Source organism: Uranotaenia lowii, chromosome 2, assembly GCF_029784155.1.
Source record: "Uranotaenia lowii strain MFRU-FL chromosome 2, ASM2978415v1, whole genome shotgun sequence".
Taxonomy (NCBI): Eukaryota; Metazoa; Arthropoda; class Insecta; order Diptera; family Culicidae; genus Uranotaenia; species Uranotaenia lowii.
In genome coordinates, this window is record NC_073692.1 from 206,845,858 (window position 1) to 206,867,455 (window position 21,598).

The window sequence follows — 21,598 nt, forward strand, 5'->3', positions numbered from 1 at the left end:
CCCTTCCTCAGTCTAGCAGAAAGCGCCACAAGGGACAACCAGCAGTGAATGAGATGGAAGATGAAAAACAAACGTCACTCTTTCACTTCTTTCCTTCATCTGAGCGGATCACCACGTTTGTTTTTTAGTAAATTTGCTAACATTTTTAAATTCGGGAAGTATATGAATATAATTTGTTAATCTATTATAGTACCTAACATCTACCACATAATTTCCTCGATATAGTGAAAAGTAGATAAGTGAATTGGTTAGAACAGAATCGATATCGGTGAGATTTAGTTGAAAGTTGTTAACGTACCTTAGTTCATTAGTTTGCTGAAATCGTTGTCATTCTAGTTCTCAAAAATCTACAATTTGTTATCCTACATTTCGCTACACTACAATTTGATAGCCTACAATCTAAACCGAAATTTGTAAGTAAACATAATCATTTAAAATAGTGATTATACCTAAAAATAAAACTATTTACAGTTGAGGCCTGTTCATATCGAACCTAACCTTGTATGAGTCGTGACTTGCTGGAAGAAATCGGTCCCACCAACAATCGTTCCCAACTTCTAAAGAGAAGCCGGACCAACTCCTAACTCTCCCAGAGCCGGAATTAACACTTCAAAAATTTCGTGGTACGATGGCAGAAGGAAACCAAAGTGAATCAGCAGCTGTTATCACCTTCAGCAAGGAGGATTTCAACTGCCAGGCATGTGATCGTCCGGATGATGCCGACTCCATGGTGTCATGCGATTCCTGTCGGTTGTGGTGGCATCAGATGTGTGCGCAGGGTACTTCCAGTGTAGAGTCGCGCCATTGGCTTTGTCCTGGATGCAGGCCTGCATCGTCTCGTATCATTTCCAATGTTGCTTCATCTAAAGTTCGTCGCGCGGATTTAAAACTAAAGCAACTGGAGGAAAAGCAAGCATTGGGAAAAAGTTGTTGGACGCGGAAAAAAAGAGTTGGACGCGGAAAAGCGCTCCCTGGATGAAAAACAAAAAAAAATCAACTGGAACAATTGGAGCTTGAATCTCAAGAAGGCAGTGTACGCAGTCACGTCAGTCTGTCGGTTGTGAAACAAAAAACAGCTTACTGGGATGAAAATCTTCCGGCAGCTTCTGGAGAGGTGGGAAATCTTAACCTGGTAGAACAACCAACATCATTTTTGCCTGGAAAGGAGCTCCTCTGTCTTCCGGATTTCTCCACTCTACAACGCATCGTTTTTAAAGGCATGAAATTAGCGAAACCTGCTTCGAAATCGCTGCCACCGCCGTTCCATTGGTCGAATGAGTATGCTGATCCGATTCCTGTTGGGAAAACCGGTGCCTATCCAAAAAGCGACGCTCTCAAACAACCGCCGAAACCGTTTCCCGTGGAACAACGGGTGTCGAGGCAAACGATGGTACCACCCCCCGAGTCGTGTCTTCCCCGGTCACTGCCCATTCCCCTTGCAGTGGTCCCCGATCCGCTGCCAGCCCCTCCCACGGCGGTCTCTTCGGCAGCCCATGGTAGGAATACTGTGATCCAAGGTAATCAAAAGCAGTCACGCCCAGGTAAGCCCGAACCATCTGAAAATATTAATGGATATGAGCCCCTAGATTCCTTAATGGATCAATTGGGACTTAGTCCCACAAAAAATGCCCAAATTATGAATAGTCTGCCCAGATATACAACAACGTCCTCTCAAATGGCAGCTTGCAAAGTTATGTCTCGAGATTTGCCCAACTTTTCGGGCGATCCAGCTGATTGGCCAGCTTTTATAAACTTTTTACAAGCTCTACGATTGCTTGTGGATATAGGCCTACTGAAAACTTATTCCGACTCCAACGTTGCTTGAGAGGCGCTGCTTCTTTCGGACGAAAACTTGGGAGATTTTAATGAATTCATATCTCGTCTAGCCCGTTTCGCGAGTCGGGTAACTTTATATAATGGTAGTATTGAATTCTATAGCTATTTCCAGAACCGTAATCTACACTGCAAGACAAGCGGAGGGTATCAGGAAATGGATGTTACAGCTGGAGTACTATAAGGATCGATGCTGGGTCCGATTCTGTGGAATATAACGTATGATGAGTTGCTGGCAGTGAGCCTGCTAGAGAGATTGAAGTTGATTGGTTTAGCAGACGACGTCGTGCTACTAGCCTCGACAAAAATCGTCCAGCTATGAGCTTCAGAGGCTGTAGAAGCAGTGGAGAGCTGGGTGTCAAAAAGAGTGTCTTCAAAAACAATTTTTGCCGTTAATTCGATCACACGACCATCCCGTAATGTTTTGGCCAGCTGTCAAGCAAAGCAAAGTCGTTCAAGAATGGTATGCAGAAAGAGGCATCCAGTTTGTTCCGAAAAACCTTAACCCACCCAACTGCCCCTAGTTCCGCCCTTTTGAGAAATACTGGGCAATCATGAAGAGGAGACTCACGGCAAAGGGAAAGGTTGTCAAAGACATCAATCAGATGAAGACCTGGTGGAATAAGATAGCTCAAACGATGGACGAAGAAGGTGTGCGCCGCAAAATAAGCCGTGTTACAGGAAAAGTTTCAGAATTTCTTCGAAACCGTGACGAACAATTTTATCCGTATTTTTTCTCAAAAATATGAAGAAAACGCTAGATTTGTAAAAAAGGTCTTGAATTCAATAATAAATAACTGAAATACAGGCAATTGTTTTTGTTCCAATTCTATCTGAAGCTCGCTTTACCATGGTCCCACCCAGATAAGCTCTGAGGAGCCACGGTAACTCGCCGTGCCTTGGTTCCAATTCGTATGATTCTTACTTCAAATTTTCCACCTTAACTATTAAAATAAGGTGGTTTAAAGCCTATTCCACACAAGGCAACTGCGATTTTGGCTATGAGACAAACTTTGATGTCTGTTGTTGTTGGAAACCTGAGACGGTCTCAGTGTCTCCCGAAGAAAATGGGAGACGCTGAGACCGTCTCGAGACGAACCGTCTCGAGACGAACCGTCTCCTAGTGTGGGCTAGGCTTAAAACAACGATTACGGAGTTGGACAGATAGATTTGCCAAGATCAACCAATCCTTGTATGATGACATCTTCGTCAAGAATCACTCGTTAAGTACCGAACGTGTGCCTTGACAGACGAGAGTCCAGGATAAGCGGCACACGATCAGCACACGGTGGGCAAAAGTGTGAACTTCAAGTCATCACGAAGAGAGCAAACTAGGAAGACGCGTTGACTAGTCGTGGGTATACAATTTAAAAAGATGTCAGACAAATATCTTTCTGCAGATGTCGTTCACATCTCTTCAGCGTGTATGTTCAATCCATCTCTACTAACGTTTCCAATACTCGATCTCCGATCTTGAGATCCAGTTGCTCCTCCAAGTTAACCAAGTAACCCTTTAAAAATATCTTTTAATAGTTATTTACTGATCTCAGATTTTGATATTTCTTCTCGTTACGAATAAACCATTATTAAATTTGGAAAAAGCTGCATTACGACAACCCTTCCGAGATTCTTCCAAGACTTGCTCGCTAGTCGATTGTAGTGTTCTTCAAAAAGGCATCCAATGCTTCGACGATTACTAGCCGACATTCCTGGAATCGAACCAACGTTGAGGCACTGTTCAAGCCTATTTTACAGCCCGTCAGTTATTGAGTTATATTTGTGACAAAAGTGTTTAAATCCGTCAAATAAAGTATTCGGCGTTCAAGTCGGTGTTTTAAGCAAAGCAAATTATCAAAAGCAAATAGGTAATAAAACAGTTTTTTTTTTATTTTTATTTCACATTGAAGTTTTTTTATTGATCTTCCTTTAATTTGTTGATGAACCCCACCACAGCCAAACTTTCCATAGTTTCGATCTTGTATATTTTTCGTACTTCTACATGGTTGTAAAGCATGTTGCTATGCTATATGTTGCAAATGCATTCTCTCGCAAGCGGGGGGGTAGTTGATCATTTTAAATTTTGTCTATTTATTTGGACTTCATTACTCGTATTTATGTTTTAACCTTCTCTTTATACTGTGGTTTTACACAGTTTTCCAAAGTCAGATTTTATTTTCCTAGCAATGTGCCACATTTAAAGCATTGACGAATGTTTCCAGATACATAGTACTTTTCTTGTTTGTTTTTGTTTATCAGATATCTAACATTTTTTAAACCATTTTATGAATCTAAATGCCTATATATTTTGTTTCTGTTTTAAGTCTCTTTTGTCTTAAGTATCCTTAATTGCTTGTTGCAGTTTAGAGATTTTTTAAAAATAAGTTTGTTAAGAATATTAATTGTTTCGTGCATGGCAGCATTTGCATAATCGGAGGTTTTTTGTCGCAGGAAGAAGTTTCTTTTTGTTCCGAAGTTTGTTTTTGTGATCCGATAAGTTTTTTTTGAGTGAACCGCATACCTATTACAAAATGTGTACACACTTTACATAACTAAGTACTAAAATTCTCAAAATTAAGTAACATTAATATGATGATTTATAGCAGCTGATGTCGTAAAGGTAATAAAATCTCTTAAAAACAAATAATCTGATATCGATTTTGTCGTTTTGGAGCATGGGTGTCAGCTATTTTCCCATGCTTGGTTCAAGAAATGTCCTCCTCTAATGAGTTCGGAGGGCAATGATTTACTCGTCTTGTGGGGTGTACGTTTTTGATTCTTTAGTATTGAGTGGTGTCGCTTCGGCCTCGCCGTTTTCTACCGCACTATTGTTTTGTTTGTCTCCCTTGTTCCACGGTTGTTCCTCTCCCGAACCCAGGAAGCTGTAGCCGAGGATCTCGATTATGTAAAGAGCAATCGTCACGAAGAAGATAATGCGCCAGGCACCAATAGTTTGCTGTAAGATAGAAAGTAAAATGATAAAATTGACTTACTAGTCCTATCGTTTTTGATCTTACATTTCCATGAGTAATTTGGCCGACGAAAATTGGAACGGTGATTCCGGGCAGAGTAGCAGCGGTGTTGGTGATGGCCATCAAGGTACCGGCATAGTTCGGAGCAATATCAATGTGGTTTGACAGGAATCCGCAGAACATTCCACCAATGGATGTGATGCCGATGGTCATCAGAGCCACCGCAACACCTCGTTGACATCCGATGTAGCACAAGGCCAACAGGCAACACATAGGGATGACGGATGCGATCAAAGTAGCGGTCTTACGAGCGATGGTTGTATTGATCTTTCCCCGAGCACGAAGGGCATCCAGAGTTTTACTGAGAGCCATACTGAAGAACCACATGGTCAAGAACGGAATGGCGGTGACGACGGCATTTTCTTTGATGTTGAACTGCAAAACTTGCTTCATGTAGAACGGCAATTCAATGAGCAACATGTACCAGCCCCAGTTGTTGCAGACATGAGCGATCAAGATTCCGTAAAATGGTGCCGAGGTAAAGACCTTCTTCCATGGAATGGCTGGTTTTGGACCACTGTGTCCACCTTCTGAACCGAGCGATGAAGTAATGAAGGTACGTTCCTCTTGGCTCATCAAAGCTTGTTTGTTTGGAGTATCTTGAATCAACCAAACCCACAACAGCAACCAGAGACAGCTTAGTCCACCCATTACGTAGAATACTGACTCCCATCCCAAGGTTCCAGCCAACACACCAGCCATCAACATAGAGATAACCGTTCCCAGAGCAGTGCCAGCATAAACTATAGCCGACATAACAGATCGTTCATTTGGTGGAGCCCACGAGGCTAACATCACGTGCATCGACGGGAAAGTGACACCTCCTCCGATACCTTCGCCGATACGCATCGCAATGACGGCTCCGTAGTGCAGGTTCGCCGAAATGGGAGTCAGCAGGGTGCACAGGACGTTGATGAACACCGAGAAGAACATGACCCATTTGGCGGAAACGCTTTCCGCGATACGTGCCCCCGGAATCTGGGACACGAAGTATCCCCAGAAGTAGCAACTGAGGATGGCTCCCTGCAGCGGTTCACTCCAGGCGAAGGGTCCGTCCTGTGGATAGAAATAAAAGAGAATTTGTTACTTATCTTGAAACATTATGAATTGTAAAAGTATGATTCTAGAAGTTTTAGATAACATTGTAATAGTATACTTAATTTGATGAGTTCTTGTTTTGTTACGCTTAAATACTTCCTACGAAATTCACTTGGAAAGGGGTCACTATTTGCTCTGAAATCAGACGTCATGGAGAAATTAATAGATGTCTAACTAACTAACTACCATCTTCCATATCGAGTGATGAAATACGCCAGTTAAGAAAAACACCCCTTGAAGTTTACCCCCTTTTCCCTAACATCCAGCTAGGAAATTGCGTCTTGTAGATTTTTGCACCAAGACAGTAGCTTTGAACGAATCCCTGTAATTACCATTTCTAAGTTGAAGAACTTTCTTTCTTTTGAATCAAAATTAGCATCACCAATCTAGATGTGCTGTGACTTGCAGTGGTTCATCTTGGATATTTCCTAAGCCATATTTAAAGTTTATAACTGGCTATTACTTGTAAAATGGCGTGGAATAAAAACTCGCGTAGTTTAGTTGAAGTAGAAATTTAGAATAGAATTTATTTGCTGCTGAGCACGTTTTTATACCCAACAGAAAAACATATTGCTTAAATATCCGGACACCATATCGAAACGATATGGAAGGTAGAGTGCATTGGGCAGTTACGTTCTTAAAATGTCGTCTAGATAAAGCGGGTTCGTCTATACACCTCCTATGGAACATTCCACATCACAATGGCTAAACTTTTTATTCACTAGTAATAAACTGTACTTTCGATGGAGACAAACTACATCCTTTCCCCAAATGAATCGTACCGGTTACTCAACTTGTACCTTCACTCCCTTGAAATAGTCCATTCAAAAGCAGTTTAGAGCTAGTAAATAGAAAATTTGGATCAAGTTGTGATGCGCGATAGTTCGCTACAAACGGGCTGTGCCACGCTACATAGGATGTAAAAATACAGCATACAACAGAAAAACATATTGCTTAAATACAGTTTGTTTACCTTGACAACGGATTAAAAGGTTACTATAATTTATCATAAACTCAACACTCCTCCTTAACCTATGATTACAATCAACTTTTTGAAATCTTGATGCTTTATCCGAGCCAAGGGTTTCGTTAATCCATCTGCTGGTTGCTGGCTCGTGGGGATGTAGTAGATGTTGATGTCTCCTTTTTCAACGACGTCCTTAACGAAATGATAACGGATGGAAATGTGTTTGGACCGTGGGTCTTCGTGCTTCGCGGTGCAGATTACAGACTGATTGTCACACCACAATGTATCCACCTTCTTCCCTTGGGCTTCTTCCAAAACCTGCTGCCACCAGATTCCCTCCTGGGTCGCTTGGGAAAGGGCCATAAACTCAGCTTCGCATGATGACAATGCCACACTCGGTTGCCGCGTGACCTTCCAGGATATCGCTCCTTCCATCTTCTGGAATATGTATCCGGTAGAAGATTTCCGAGTATCTGGATCTCCTCCCCTATCGGCATCCGCATAGCCGAGAGTTGGGATCTTCGTTTTTTGAGTAAACCAGTTGAGCTTCTTTGGTGCCACGGAGATACCACGTTATGCGTTTGCAAGAGCAGCGTTTGCAGAGCAGCAAGCTTCATGCTTCCATCGTACGAAGTGTACACTGCCTTGGACTCGTGCATGTCGAACCGTTTCAGTACGCCTTCGATGTACTGCTGCTGATCGAGGTAAAGCTTGCCATCCTGACGATCCCGTTTGATACGCAGTCCCAAGCAAAACTGCGCTGCTCCTAGGTCCTTCATTTTGAACTGGTTGTTCAAAAATGACTTCAGTCTCTTCTTCAATTTTTGATCGTTGCTGAATATCAAGAAGTTGTCGACGTAAATTGTCAAATTGTCATATACGACATCCTCGCCTCATGGATAATGTAGTACATACAAGGATCCAGCTTCGAACGTATAAAGCTTCGTCCAGCTGGCTGTTCCATAACCTGATGGATTGTTTCAGGCCATATAACGCACGCTTCAGTCTGCACACCTTTGAAGAACTATCGTTGAACCCTTCCGGTTGTTCCATGTAGATGTCCTCCGAAAGCTCTCCTTGTAAGAACATTGTTACTGCGTCCATCTGGGCGGATGAGCGCCCAGGTTTCGTTTTCGGCAAGCGCTTTCATTTCTTCCTGTGTGGCCATCTTCCAGCTATGGTGATTCGAACTCCCCATAGCGTCGGTGTAGCTCGTTGGATCGGCCTCGTCGCCAAACTGTAAGGAACCAGGACCAGTAACAGGATTAAAACAGATGAAGTCTTTATAATTGCCTGGAAAAACGCGCTCCCTACCGCTGTGCCTCGACCCTTGCTGCTCATCAGTTGGTCTTGTTTTTAGTTGCGGTGGGAGCGCCTCGTCAGGCTTCACCGTTAGGCTCCTTCACAATCGATTCAGCTTCTGGGTGAACATCCGGTATGGCTTCAACATTTTGTTCACTCTGCAGAACAACGCTTTGATGATCTACTCCTGGATTGACCATGTTCGGCTGCCTTGGAGTCATACTGTAGAACAATTCCGTTAGTTCTACCGTAGTTCCTCTGGAATTTTAGCCGGTTTCCCTTTGTTAATCCGCCATAGCCCATTTGTCTCGGATCCAGATGCAATTATGTCACCATCTTCATCCAGGATCTCCCAACGACTGCTCGGAACACTACTTGCAACCCTTTGTTGCAGATTTTGCTGATAGACTGTAGGTTGGTTGCTATATCGGGAACTAGAAGAACATCGCGTACTTCGATGGGACCTTCTTCAACCTGGTCATGTGGGAACTGGCCACCAAATCAAAAAATCACTCGTATAATCCTCTCGCCATCATCACCGCGAATAATGCCTTGCCTTTCTTCGATCTTTCTGGATTCAAAGAACCTTGTTATTCGGGACAATTGGCTGCGTAATGGCCAGGTTGATTGCAGTTGAACAAACGCTCTGTCTTCTAGCACCATCAGACCGAGAAACACCCTTCGCATGCCGAAACTTTTGCTTCGTGTGCAGGGTACCTTCATCACCAGAGTTTGTCAATGGCCACATAACGTTTTGAAGAATCTTCGTTTTGATGGCATCGGACGCCAACTTCATTCGCGACGCTTGAATGCCCATTATCATTAGGGCATAGTAAGCCGGAAGACCCTTCAGCAGCAAAGATGCCAGCCACTGATCGTTAACCTGGAAACCGATTTCACACAGGCTGTCGGTTGTCCTGACCATCTCATCGACCAATGCAGTGGTCACTGGTCAATAACGCTGTACGACGTAGGAGTCCACGACATCAAGCCGGTTACGAACGAAGACATGGTGGTCATTGAGTGGTGAAGGTATTTACATATAAGAACAACAGATCCTAATTACAGAGCGCACTTTGGCTGATGGTCCTGCAAGTGTTCTATACCTAAATGAACATCTTAGCAGATGCAGCTTCAGCTTTTGTCATTGTGTGCATGATTACATAATTCCGGTGGAAGACGAGAAATGTAATGAGGCAAGGGTTTTTTTTTTGGTATTTCTCCATTGTCATCTTTCTCCTTTTCTCTATCGCCAGCTTCAGACTGGTACGGGAGACCCCGAGACGTGTGCCGGTTAGGTAACACTTTCATAGTAACTCACGCCCGTCACAGCATCCACTATCCCGGGGACTTCGAGACGTTTGTTAATTAGGTAACGCTTTCAAAGTAACTCGCGCCCGTCACAACATCCACTCCCGCAGGAGGCCAAGGCATGGCCGATTCAGAAACTACCAAGCTAGAATTCCGTCACGACCACCCCGAATGGTATCTCCGCTTCCTTTTGCTTGCTACAGGAAAGATCGTAGCTGAGTACGTGAGACCTTTTAAGTCCCACCACACCTATGAGTCCAGATTAGGGTTATACCGTGCCCTAAGATAGCGTTGCTTTTGAATTGTAGCGTCATACGAGGCCCAAGACCTTCCGTTAGCTTGTCAAATTTGGTTGACTATCTCGCTCTCTCCGTTCATCATCTTTCCTGATTCTTATTAAATCGCGCATGATTTGCGAGATTTCGTCGACTATAGCACGCCACAAAGCACGCCACTATAGCACGCCAGACAAAGATAGCATGTTCTGCCGATTCGTCCGTATCTACGCATTCCGGGCAATAAGGCAAGCTGATAAGCTTAAACCGATAAAGGTATTGCTTAAAGCACCCATGACCCGAAAGGAACTGCTTCAGGTAGAAGTTGACCTCTCCATACTTCCGATTTACCCAGTCTGAAAGTCTCGGGATTAGCCTATGCGTCCATCTTGCGTTGTTCGATGCGCCCCATTGTCCCTGCCACTTGAGCATTGACGCTGCACGTTGAATTTTACGCACTTCTATAACAGCTCTTGCATTGTAACACTCCATATCTTCCGCCAGAGTTATATCGATGGGAAACATGCCCGCGGTGACAAAATCTGCATCTGCTGATATGGTACTGTATGCACAGGAAACGCGCATGGCTATGCGTAATTTGGATCTGTTGCGCTCTACCTCTATCGTGGAGCTCCAGGCCGCTCCACCGTATCGTAGTTTGGACAGTGCTACGCTCGCAAGGAGACGTCTCTTGATACTCTTCGGACCATGGCAGTTCGGCATAATCCAGGCCAATGAATCGATGACTTTCGATGCACAGTATTTGACATGTGCACCAAAACTTAAGCGATTGTCGACCATTACTCCAAGGTATTTCAGCTGCTGTTTCGAAGATGTCATGTGCCCTCCAACAGTAATCTCCATATGCGGCACAACTCTCTTATTGGTCTCGAGCAGAACTTCTGTTTTATGGTGAGCTATCTGAAGCTTAACTCCCTCCATCCAGATGCCAACCCTTTCTACGGACACCGTTGCAAGGTCTTCTACCTCCTCGATTGTTTTGCCGGTGATCATGAGCACGATATCGTCAGCAAATCCAACTATCTGCACGCCTGCTGGTAGTTTCATCGTTAACACCTCATTGTACATGACATTCCAAAGCACAATTCCGAGTATGGAACCCTGTGGAACACCCGCTGTTAAGGCAGTAGATTGTTATCCCGTTTCGGTTTCGTACGAAAGAACTCGATTTTCGAAGAAGCTTCCTCGAGTCTTGACGTACGAAACCGAAACTGGGTTACGATCTACTACCCTAACAGCGGGTGTTCCACATGAGGCAAGAGTATGTAGAGACGTTTGACGGACTTTATCAATTGGCTGATTTTAAGGCTTTTGGATTAAGTAAATCGAACGTTTAAGACATTTTCAAGCTAAAAACTCTACGGGAATGATTGATGTAAAGAACACCAGTAACTTTGAAATAAGAGAGTTTGTGATTTATTGTTAAACGAGCTTGTAGACGAGACAATTTATTTATTTACATCAGGCATGTCAAACTCGTTCAGGTGTGCGGGCCGCATTAAAAATTTTCTATGACGTAGAGGGCCGCAGCCAAAATCAGTTAAATCGGTACATTCAGTTTTAGTTTTTTTGCTATAATATTTTATATAAAAATCATTGGTGTTTTTTTTTGTGACAATTTAAGACGGGGCTACGCGGGCCGAATGCGGCCCGCGAACCCCCTGTTTGACATGCCTGATTTACATAGTATTCTGTCTCACGACATAACTTGACGAACATAATTCCTAAAATTCACTCGGTCCATGGCAACCGTTCTCCGATTTCTCGGACACCCCACGTTCGCCAGATCACGCTCCACTTGGTCTAACCACCTCGCTCGTTGCGCCCCCGCTCGTCTTGTTTCTACCGGATTCGTAGCGAACACCTGTTTTGCAGGACAGTCGTTCAAGAAGTCGGACAAGACAAGCCTGGACAAACTCCCTAGCCGATTTTAGGGAAAGAGCCGCTGCCAATGGAGATATCCGATTACGTTATGACATTTCTGACTAATGCTAGAATGATGCTAAAAGACCGAGCAGGTCAGTTATTGATCGATCGAACAGATCAGCTCAAACGATGGACTGAGTACTTTGAACAACTCTTCCAAGTCACGAATAGCGATGGCCAACAGAACCCGCAGCTCGAAGAGCCAACAATAAGTAAGCGTCCTCGCTGGCTGAAATAGAAGCGGCAATGAAAAACATGGAATCCAACAAAGCACCTGGGATCGATTGCATCCCTGCTGAAATGCTGTTGCATATATTGCGGTGACGACGCGAAAACTGCAAGTATTTGTAAACCGCTGCCTGCAAAATATCATCCGCGCTTGGTGGCCTGGCAACTGGATCTTGGATTCGGGAACGTAAGTGGAGATGGATTGGGCACACGTTGCGAAAAGATGAGAACGAGATTTGCGGAGAGGAGCTTGAATGGAATCCAGAAGGACATCGAAGAAGAGGCAGACCCAGAAACTCGTGGCGGCGAAGCCTAGCCGTCGAAATACGAACTGTCGACGCGAGTCTTGACTGGGACCAAGTGAAGACGCTGGCTCCGGTTCGTCAACAGTGTTTTTATTTAAAAAATGCACGTAATTTTTCATTATAATTCTTATTTTATTTTGTAGATTTCGATAAACGTATGTGGTATACCTATTCAAATATATCAAATGACCCCTAACACTTTTTCCGCCAAAACTTTCTTGTTTCTCAGCCGATTTTTACAAAATTTCGAGTTTTGGAAAGCTTATAGCGTGACACAAATATAATTATCAGACAATATTCAGCTACAATAATTTATTTTAAAGTTATTCAAAGTCTAAGACAAAAAAAATCGAAAAACATGCTTTGAGAAAAAAGCTGAAAGTCAGTCAGTGCTCGAAAAAAAAATTACTTAGTTCATGAATTGATGCTAGAATCCACATTTAGCCCATACGAATTTTTTTTTAATTTATTAAGATCATGGCCACAAAAATCATAATAAAGTGATGTAAAAAACGTAATTTTTAATGAATCAATCGCCAATGCTGTTCCAGTAACAATAGAAATGTTTTGAAAAGTGAAATAGTAAGTTGACGTTATTTGTGATAGGTATTTGGTATTTTTAGATTCATAAAACACGAAACACAGAAATTTTTGACGACTATTTAAACTTACTTCTAGCCTTTTTCCAAAAGCATGTTTTTCGTATTTCAGTCTAAGAATGAATAATTTTAAAATAAAAAATTGTAGCTGAATATTGTCTGAGAATCATTTTTGAGTCACGTTACAAGTTTCCGAAACTATAAATTTTGTAAAAATCGGCTGAGAAACAAGATAGTTTTAGCGGAAAAAGTCTTAGGGGTCATTTGACCCCCGGTGGTATAAAAAGGTATATACAAAGTGTCGGTATGTTTTGTGTTAAATTTGTTAATAACAACGGCTGATAAAGATTAATAATAGTTAAAAAATTACGGATATCAGTGCTAAGTTGTCTGTTTGGCCGTTAGCGGTGTTTCCATTTATTTACTGAAAAAAAATGATCATTTCCAATCTGCATACACTCGGATCATTACATAGAATCAACAAACGTCCTATTTGCACACCTATTTCCATTTTCAACTCACTCAATTTTTCTTCAAGTCCTCATTTATTTTCCCACTGTCAATTAGTTTGCAATTTCGAATCAATCATCAGTTCGCTGATCACTGCTGCAAATCCACTTGACCGATCAAAACTCGATTAATTAAGATCTACATGGCGGGCAGCGAAACATTTGCTGCATCAAATTGATCGAACGCATTTGCCCGTTCACAACTTTGAGAACTGCAAAATTGCAATTGAAAAGTTGGGTATCCCCAATCAAGCACATGATGAGGCCCCATTCAAGAAGTAATCTTTTAGAACCAGCATCCTACAGTTCAGATGTGTCGAACGAAAGTGAAACCAATTGAATGGAACCGGGAAGCAGTTTCGCCAATTGATTGACACGGGAATTTTCGTTTTTTTTTGCGAACAGATGATGCCAAAAATTCTTGGGTTCACCAACCGGTTTATTCTTGGAGCATTCTTCATCATTAGTGTTAATTGAAATATGATCGAATGAGTTGGTTATTGCCATTCAGAGTGATTCCGTGAACAGTTGATATGTGGAAAGTTCCCAAATATCCATGGCGCATACCAGTTCCTATCAATTCTAAACTCGGTTACCGAATCGCGGAGGCGCTGATATGGTTTTTTCTTCCTATCAAAATGATTGGGTGCTATAAATCAATATCTGCTTGTTGAGAGCGAACAATTCGGTCAGTAATGGACGGCAGCTGATTAGGAACCACATCGTTGGCAAAATTGAAAACGTATCGTATTAAAGGGTAATTTGTCCGGATTTTTGTCTCAGATTCTGAGCTAGCTAGTAATTTAGTAAATGGTTGATGGCATAAGAAGTTTATTCGAAAAAAAAATACAACACTTTTTTTTGTGAATAACTTTTGAATGCATGCATGGAAATAGATTAAGTTTTAAGTGAAGCTTCCTATTAAGGTAATGTGTACATGTACAAAATTTGGTGACAATCTATCAAGTTCAGACAAAATCCAGAAAAGTCCCAGTGGGAGACCCAAAAACAGCTGGAAATCAACTATTCGACCAAAGTTTACATGAGAAATCGTTTAAGAAGTCCTAGAGGACCCAATAGTGAGCTTAAATTTGAAAAAAGAGAAGATTGTTGATTCCATGATGTGAAAGGATTGTGAGAAGTCTTTTTCTGACTGGTTCGTCTAGCTGACTTATAAATAAGCCTGAATTAATTTCTGCAAGATAGAAAAGCTGCCCATTGGTAAAATAAACAAAATACGGTGGTCAAATCGTGCCCAAAATATTTGGACTGTTCGTGAGGAGTCTCGCCTGTATTTTTGGGAGATGAACAAGGAGATAAAATTGAAAAATTTAGTTCTAGTACTTGAGGCGGCAAACGATCTGTGGTAACTGCAAATTACTCAGTCTTTTATAACGATTGATTCGATGAATAGCTAAAAATACATAGAAGACTGCCTCCAAATGCGACATCTTTCCCTGTATAGTACTTCAATAGGTCCAACAAAGTATATGCGCTGTTTAAATTGTATTTGAAATCGTGCCATTACGCAAAAACGGTGGTGGAGTGATAAAAAGTCAAATATTTTGGCTAAATTTGTTATAACTTCGACCAAATTTATTTTTTTTTTCCTTTGTTAAAGCAATTTAATCCATTTAGGTTCTTCCTCGGGTATGCATTATAGATGGCGCACGTATTGCCCAAAAATTTAAGTCGAAAAATATCTTCATGGGAAAACCACTATAAAGTGGTAAAGATTTTCCAAATTTTTGAAAATCAGTCAATAATAATGTACGTCAATATCTGGTGAAAAAAAACGTTAATTTTGAGACAGTGAATGGAAGGGAGAGGATGCAGTTCCAAATGAATCTTGAATTTTTGCTGCACACTGTTCCTCCTCCTCTTCCTGGATAATTGATTGAACAAAATCAGAGGTATTTTGAAAAAAATGAAATTAAAGAAAAATAGTGAAAATTTTTAAAAATTTTCTCAATATAGTAATTTTGATATCGTTTTATACAACTCATAAACTCATTTCATAAAACAATCTGTAGTAGTAATTTTTATATCCTTTTATACAACTCATACATCATTTCATAAAACAATTTGCGAATCTATAGGAATATGCACTGCGAAAATATGTTGATAAAAAAAATTTCATAATTTGTTAATCTGGTAGTTTAAAGTTTTCACTTTTTGAACTCTTTAAAGAATCTCTCGTTATAATTTTTTTCACACATAAAAATAATGCACACATTTTCGAAGAAAAAAATGCAGAGAAAAATAATCTACAAGTTAACTAAATCACTTTTCCTAAGCTTTTTTCTCATTTTGTAACTATAGGGGAGAGTGGGGATACTTGATCCCCTTTTCTTATTTTCACCATATCTTTTTGGAAAAATTCAGCAACTCGCCGTCTTTGACATTTTCTGACAGCTTGTAATTTCAAGTTTCTATGCTCCAAAAATTAGAACGATACTTGAACCCGTTGATAAACTAGAAGCATTTTCGTGGGAGTAAAAAAATTGCGATTTTTCTGAAGTTAGGGGAGACTTGATCCCCTACTGAAGGAGACTTGATCTTTTATTCAGGAAGCCCTAATCCTTGTATAAAAATCGAACAAAACCCCAAGATAGAATGTTAATTGACTATGGTCATGTTTGTTCTCATTTCACAATTTATAGTAGACATAAGAAGAAAATTCTATAACTTTGTCTCAACGCTAATAACATTGCATACTTAAAGGCGCTATTTATTAAAATCAAGAAAAAAATAATTATTTTTGCTCTTTTCTTCAGACAAATGTTTGATATTTACTAGTTTTTGGATAAATATTAGTAATTTCGTAATCAGCAATCATAACGATCAATTCAGAAGAAGAATATGCCGTTTGGAAGGGGGATCAATTGTACCCAACTCTAGGGGATCAATTGTACCCATAATCAACATTTTAGAAAACTTTTTCTGAAAAAAGTTGAGATTTTTCCATTACTTTGAAAATATGGCATTATGAAGCTCATTTTACGCTCGAACGATTGATACATTGGAACAAATATTATTTTCATAATTTTCCCATGTAAGGAATATTTTAAAGTGATGAAAAAAGATCTTCAAGTTACATTTTGTGAAAACAAAGTTCAATTACTCAAACAATAATTTTGTTAAATTTTTTTAAACTACAAGCATTGTTATTTTGATCACTTTGGCACATTTTTCTAGAACATTTGATCTTTGTAAGACATTCCAGTTTCGAGATATAGCTAAGGAATCAAGTATCCCCAGGGATCAAGTATCCTCATTCTCCCCTACGTTTAAAAAACCATAAATTTAAGAAAAGTGTTTGTTTTCAATTGCTATTAAATTAAAAATGATTGTCAAACACTTCTACATTTTCCATTCATACATTCATAAAAATGTGAAAAATCGTATTTTATAAGTACACATCACTTCTAATTTTTGTATGATTTTTAAATATAGTAAAAAATATCAAATAAAGAGTTAACTTATGATAATTGAAACTATTCTTTAATGAAGAGTCTTACACGATTGCAATTGAAATAATACAACTTCCAGATTCTGAGTGAAATTTCTACCTTAAATCTCATCCTGGATTTCTAGTTGAAATTTAATTTATTATTGTGTGGATGAGCTAGAAGCAGTATCGGCGATATTATTGGGGTGAATCTTGAAATCCCGCCTTGTTGGTAAAAAAATGTAAAAAGATCTTCATAATTTTCAACTTCAGCGTTTGTCTGGATTCTGACTCAGACTCTGGAAGCTGAGAAAATATTCGACTGATAACGGGATACTTTCAATACATCAGAGAAAATTTTAAACATAGGCAAATTTTTGGTGCCTATGGTTTAAAAACTTATTTCTGAGGATTTTTGCAACCTGAATTCAATTTTTTTTTTCAGATTGTGTCTATCAACTCTGGTTTTTAGAATATGGCGTTTAGAAGTTTTAAAGTTAATCAGTTTAGAGTGAAATCAATCACTGATAACTGATAAAGAAGCTTACCTCCGGGAAAAATATGATTTTGAATCTATCAATTTCATTCATTCAACGATACAGAGTATAGGGAAGAATTTCACAAAGTGGTTAATTCCCGAAAAAAATTATACAGATTTTGCTTAGATAATCTTCTTTCAGAGATAAAATGCTCTAGAAAAATTAATTTTACAATTTCTAGAAAATTGAATAGCCGAATGAAATTCAGCCGCCGGTCGTGGCCTAGAGGATAGCGTTCCAGTCTTCTAAGCCAGAGTCCATGAGATCGAATCCCGATCACGGCACATATAGTACTCTTTCTGTGGTCTGGTGGTTTTAGCATTTGTTAGATGCTAGCCATAATATCCTTGAAAGATGTACGCCTTAGAGTTAAGTAAATTAGATCTCTTCAAAGAAACATGAAGTTTCACTGAGATCCTATATGTGTGTGTTCGAATAGATATCATTATTACTATTTCTGACATAAAGGGCATGTGATATATGTAGCTCAGTTGGCAAGTCTGTTGTCTCCTGAGCCGATGTCGGCGAGTGAGATTAAATCAGTTAACTATTTGATACTGGAAATTTTAATCTATTTACTAAGACTGCAAGGAGTTTTGACTTAAGCTTTTGAAAATATCTGAGGTTCATTTTGGTTCACCATAGTTTCGAAAATTCCCGTAAAGGGGAAAAAATAACAAAATTATAACTTTTATAACTTTTATTCAGAAGTAAAATTTTCTCAAGTTTTAGGGAAAATAACGATTAATTTAAACCGTTATTTTCTAAACCTTTGTAATATTTTACACTTTTGCCAAAAAAGCGCACATTTTTTTGTTGAATATTTACTTTTTTTTAAAGGGTGTACGGAAAACAATAGCTGATAGAAAAAAAAATATTTGGAATCAGAGCCCCCAAATAATTCAAATTCAGTTTTCAAATTTATTTATTTACAATTGATATTGAATTCTGGAGATGAATTTAAACATACATAAAGTGATGTGCGAAAAAATAGCAGTGCTACTAATTTCTACATTAAAATGCTTTGAACTCATGTAAATTAAATTAATTCTTAAAATTGTAAATGGATGTGTGCAACAAAAAAAAAGACGAATATTATAAAATTGATTTTTGAATGGTTGTGCATTGGGGAAAAATATATTTTTTTTTTGCTGTTCGAAATGATAGCAACGCAAAATAAAATAAAAAAATAGCCGTGTTATATTATATATACATTTGTTTTTTTTTTGTTATATGAATTGTTGAAATAAGCATTGACATAAAATTTTGAAAAATTCATCAAGACATGCAACGTAGTTTAAAATCCAGTATAAAATTTTCTTTTTTTCAAAATCTTGGTGTTGTGCAACATCTAATGTTGTTAAATGACTGTTACATTTATTTAATTGAAAAGGTTTTATATCAAACTGCATGTTCATGTTCAATTGATATGTTTTGAATCAATTTTTATTTCAAAATCGATAGATACTTGCTCATAAAACCTTGAAACTAGAATTACAAACTGATCGCAATTTCAGGAAAAAAAAAATTTGGAGCAATGATAGTTTAAATTTAAAATTATCGTTCAAAATGTTTATTATCATATTTAAAAAAAATATTGTTAAAAACAAAATCAAAATTGCTTTTCAATTAGCAGATTTTTTTCTAAATCAAAAAACTATAAAATTAATCTTCATTTTTATTTGATTTTTTACAGTCTGCTCATCATTCTTTGAGAACCAATATATCATAATATGGATGTTCACGTTCATAAAAAATCTACTATAAGTAACAGGATGATATCATATGATTGCTAAGCCGTTGCATAACTTTAGGCTATAAGGTTACTCGAGCAAACTTCTGTAGAAAAAAAGCGACCAAATATTGCTATCACGCCCTGAATTTAGCTTTAAATTTGGATGACTTAAGATGGTAGACACAGCAAAAATAATAACAAAATTTTTAACACGAATAGAGAAACAATCCAAATTTTATTGTATCGAGACCTTATCTTAACCTCGATTTTTTTTTGTTTTCTAAAAGCTTTGAAAGTATAATGATTCCAGAATTTGCTCTACCGGAAAATTATGTAATACCTTATATTGGCATTATTATGCTCTCCAAGATCTCGAAAAATCAGGTGTAGTTAAGGTCTCAGTTTTAGCTCAATTTGGTATCACTTTGCTAACCATGTATGAAAATTTTAGCTCTCATTTTTGCTGTGTACCACCGTATGTCAAGTAAAATGATAGCAAACTCGGCTTTCAGGGCATGATAGCACAATTTGCTATAATTTTGCCATAAAATTCTGCTCGAGTATTCTGTTACAGCGAGGATTTGAAAATTTTTGTTGGATCTAAAGTGGAACATTTTTTTCTAAAATTGTGATCGATTTGGAATTCTAGTTTCAAGATGCATAAATTCATGATGTTGCTTCGATTTTGAAAAAAATCATGAAATTTAATAAAAACCTTAAAAGGGGACTTTCGTTCATCATTTGACGCGTGAGCTTTCATTACGTCGGATGAAACAAAATTTATACAAACAGTTTTATTAAAAAAATAAAAAAAAAACTGACATAAACTAGTCGTAACTTCATTTACAATATTTGTAGTCTGAACAACATATTCTATATGAGAAATATAAAGTTTTTATTTGTTTTGGTAACTTTTGCAGCGGTTTTCTGTGAATTCTTGAAATGTTTCATACGACGTAACGAAAGCTCACGCGAGATTTGTTGTACATAATGATTGAAACTTTATTGTGTAACATTGATAATAGAAATTTACATTCATGATTTTAATCGTAATTTGGTCTCAGGTGTGTAAGGACAATGATTTTTTATTAGTTTTTGAGAACAGTAGGGGAGAATGGGGATACTTTATCCCCTTTTCTTATTTTCATCATATATTTTTGGAAAAATTAAGTAACTCACCGTCTTTTTCTATGGATAGAAGCTGCTATTTTAAGTAGATGATTGAAAAAAAAAATCGATAGAGATTGGCTGCCTACACCCTGGCAATAAAAAAAGAAAAATATGAAGAACTTCAAACGTTATGTTCCTTCATATTGTGTCTCGTAAACGCGATGATGTCAACAGTTTTAAACTATGGAATATATTAATTAGACAAAACTTTTTGTCTGATAAGCGTTTAAAGGTTTGATGGGTCAAGATGTTAAAGTTTTTAACGAAATATTGTTATTCGCTTTAACGTAGCTAAGCTCAATTGAGAAAATTATACTTGGGACAGAGAGGTAAAGGCATAAGGTATATCCTTTGAGCCAGAGGTGGTTATGTGCAAATATTGAAAATATGGAATCGCTTAAATAGACATGCCATGCTTATTTGTTGAAAATATGCCTAATGCTTAATTTTTAGTCACAAAGTAGTTGTACATTAATATTTTCGTAATAAATTGTTGTGGAATTTAGAGGAACTGTTTGAACTTCCATTGCCTTTTTCTCAAAATCAGTTTTAGCCCCTCTTGCCAGGCTTTAAGGGCTTCAAATGTGTAAAGATAAATTCGAACTTTTTAAATAAACTTTTTGCTGAGTGGAATACATAGAAAAAAGTTAAAATTCGACAGGAATTCCCTTTATACAGCATTCATTCAGTAATACAGTAGTTTTTCGATTTTATCACGGTCAAAAAAAATTTTACCGTGAATATGGCGAAACTGTGAATTTGGCGAAACTAAAAATTGAAGTGGAAAAAGTATTTTTATTGTATTTAATCAATAATTTATAATGTTTTCTGTAGAGGAAACGTTTTGTATCAATAAATTTTGATCATACTATGTAATAATCAAAGATCAATAAACACAAAAAATCGACTTCAGATAAAATAGTTCTTCTCTATAGCAATTTTGAGATTTTTTCTTGAAATAAAACAATATAAAATATCCATTTGATAAAATCAAGCAAATTATTTAGTTTTCATGGAAATTTAACAGTCGTTATCTTTTATCTCGATTTTAAAGAAGAGTTCAAAGAAAAATGCATCAAAAAATTTTCTTCTACAAATTTTAATATTTTAATCATCACACCTTTGAATAACTTGAAAGTTTACCTTCGTGAAAATATTTTCAAATTCGCTCAACTTAGACTTTTAAAATGTGTTTCTCGAAATTAGCTTTATGGGGGTAGATAATCCTTTGTCTTTCACATGTAAAAAATTAGAAATTTTAGTCCTTTTTATTTATTTCAAGGCCAAGCTAGCAGAATTT

The 21,598-nt window shown here is 38.3% G+C and overlaps 1 protein-coding gene across 1 annotated transcript in view; it reads right to left on the minus strand.

Moving 5' to 3' along the window:
• Positions 1-3,721: 3,721 nt before the first annotated feature.
• LOC129748075 (sialin) overlaps positions 3,722-21,598 on the minus strand; it is a 66,741-nt gene continuing 48,864 nt past the window's right edge. Inside the window, exons 3-4 of the mRNA XM_055742547.1 lie at positions 4,848-5,918; positions 3,722-4,786 (exon numbers count right to left, since the gene is read on the minus strand). Coding sequence (XP_055598522.1) covers positions 4,577-4,786; positions 4,848-5,918 — 1,281 coding nt within the window. The 3' untranslated portion in view covers positions 3,722-4,576. The remainder of the gene's footprint in view (positions 4,787-4,847; positions 5,919-21,598) is intronic.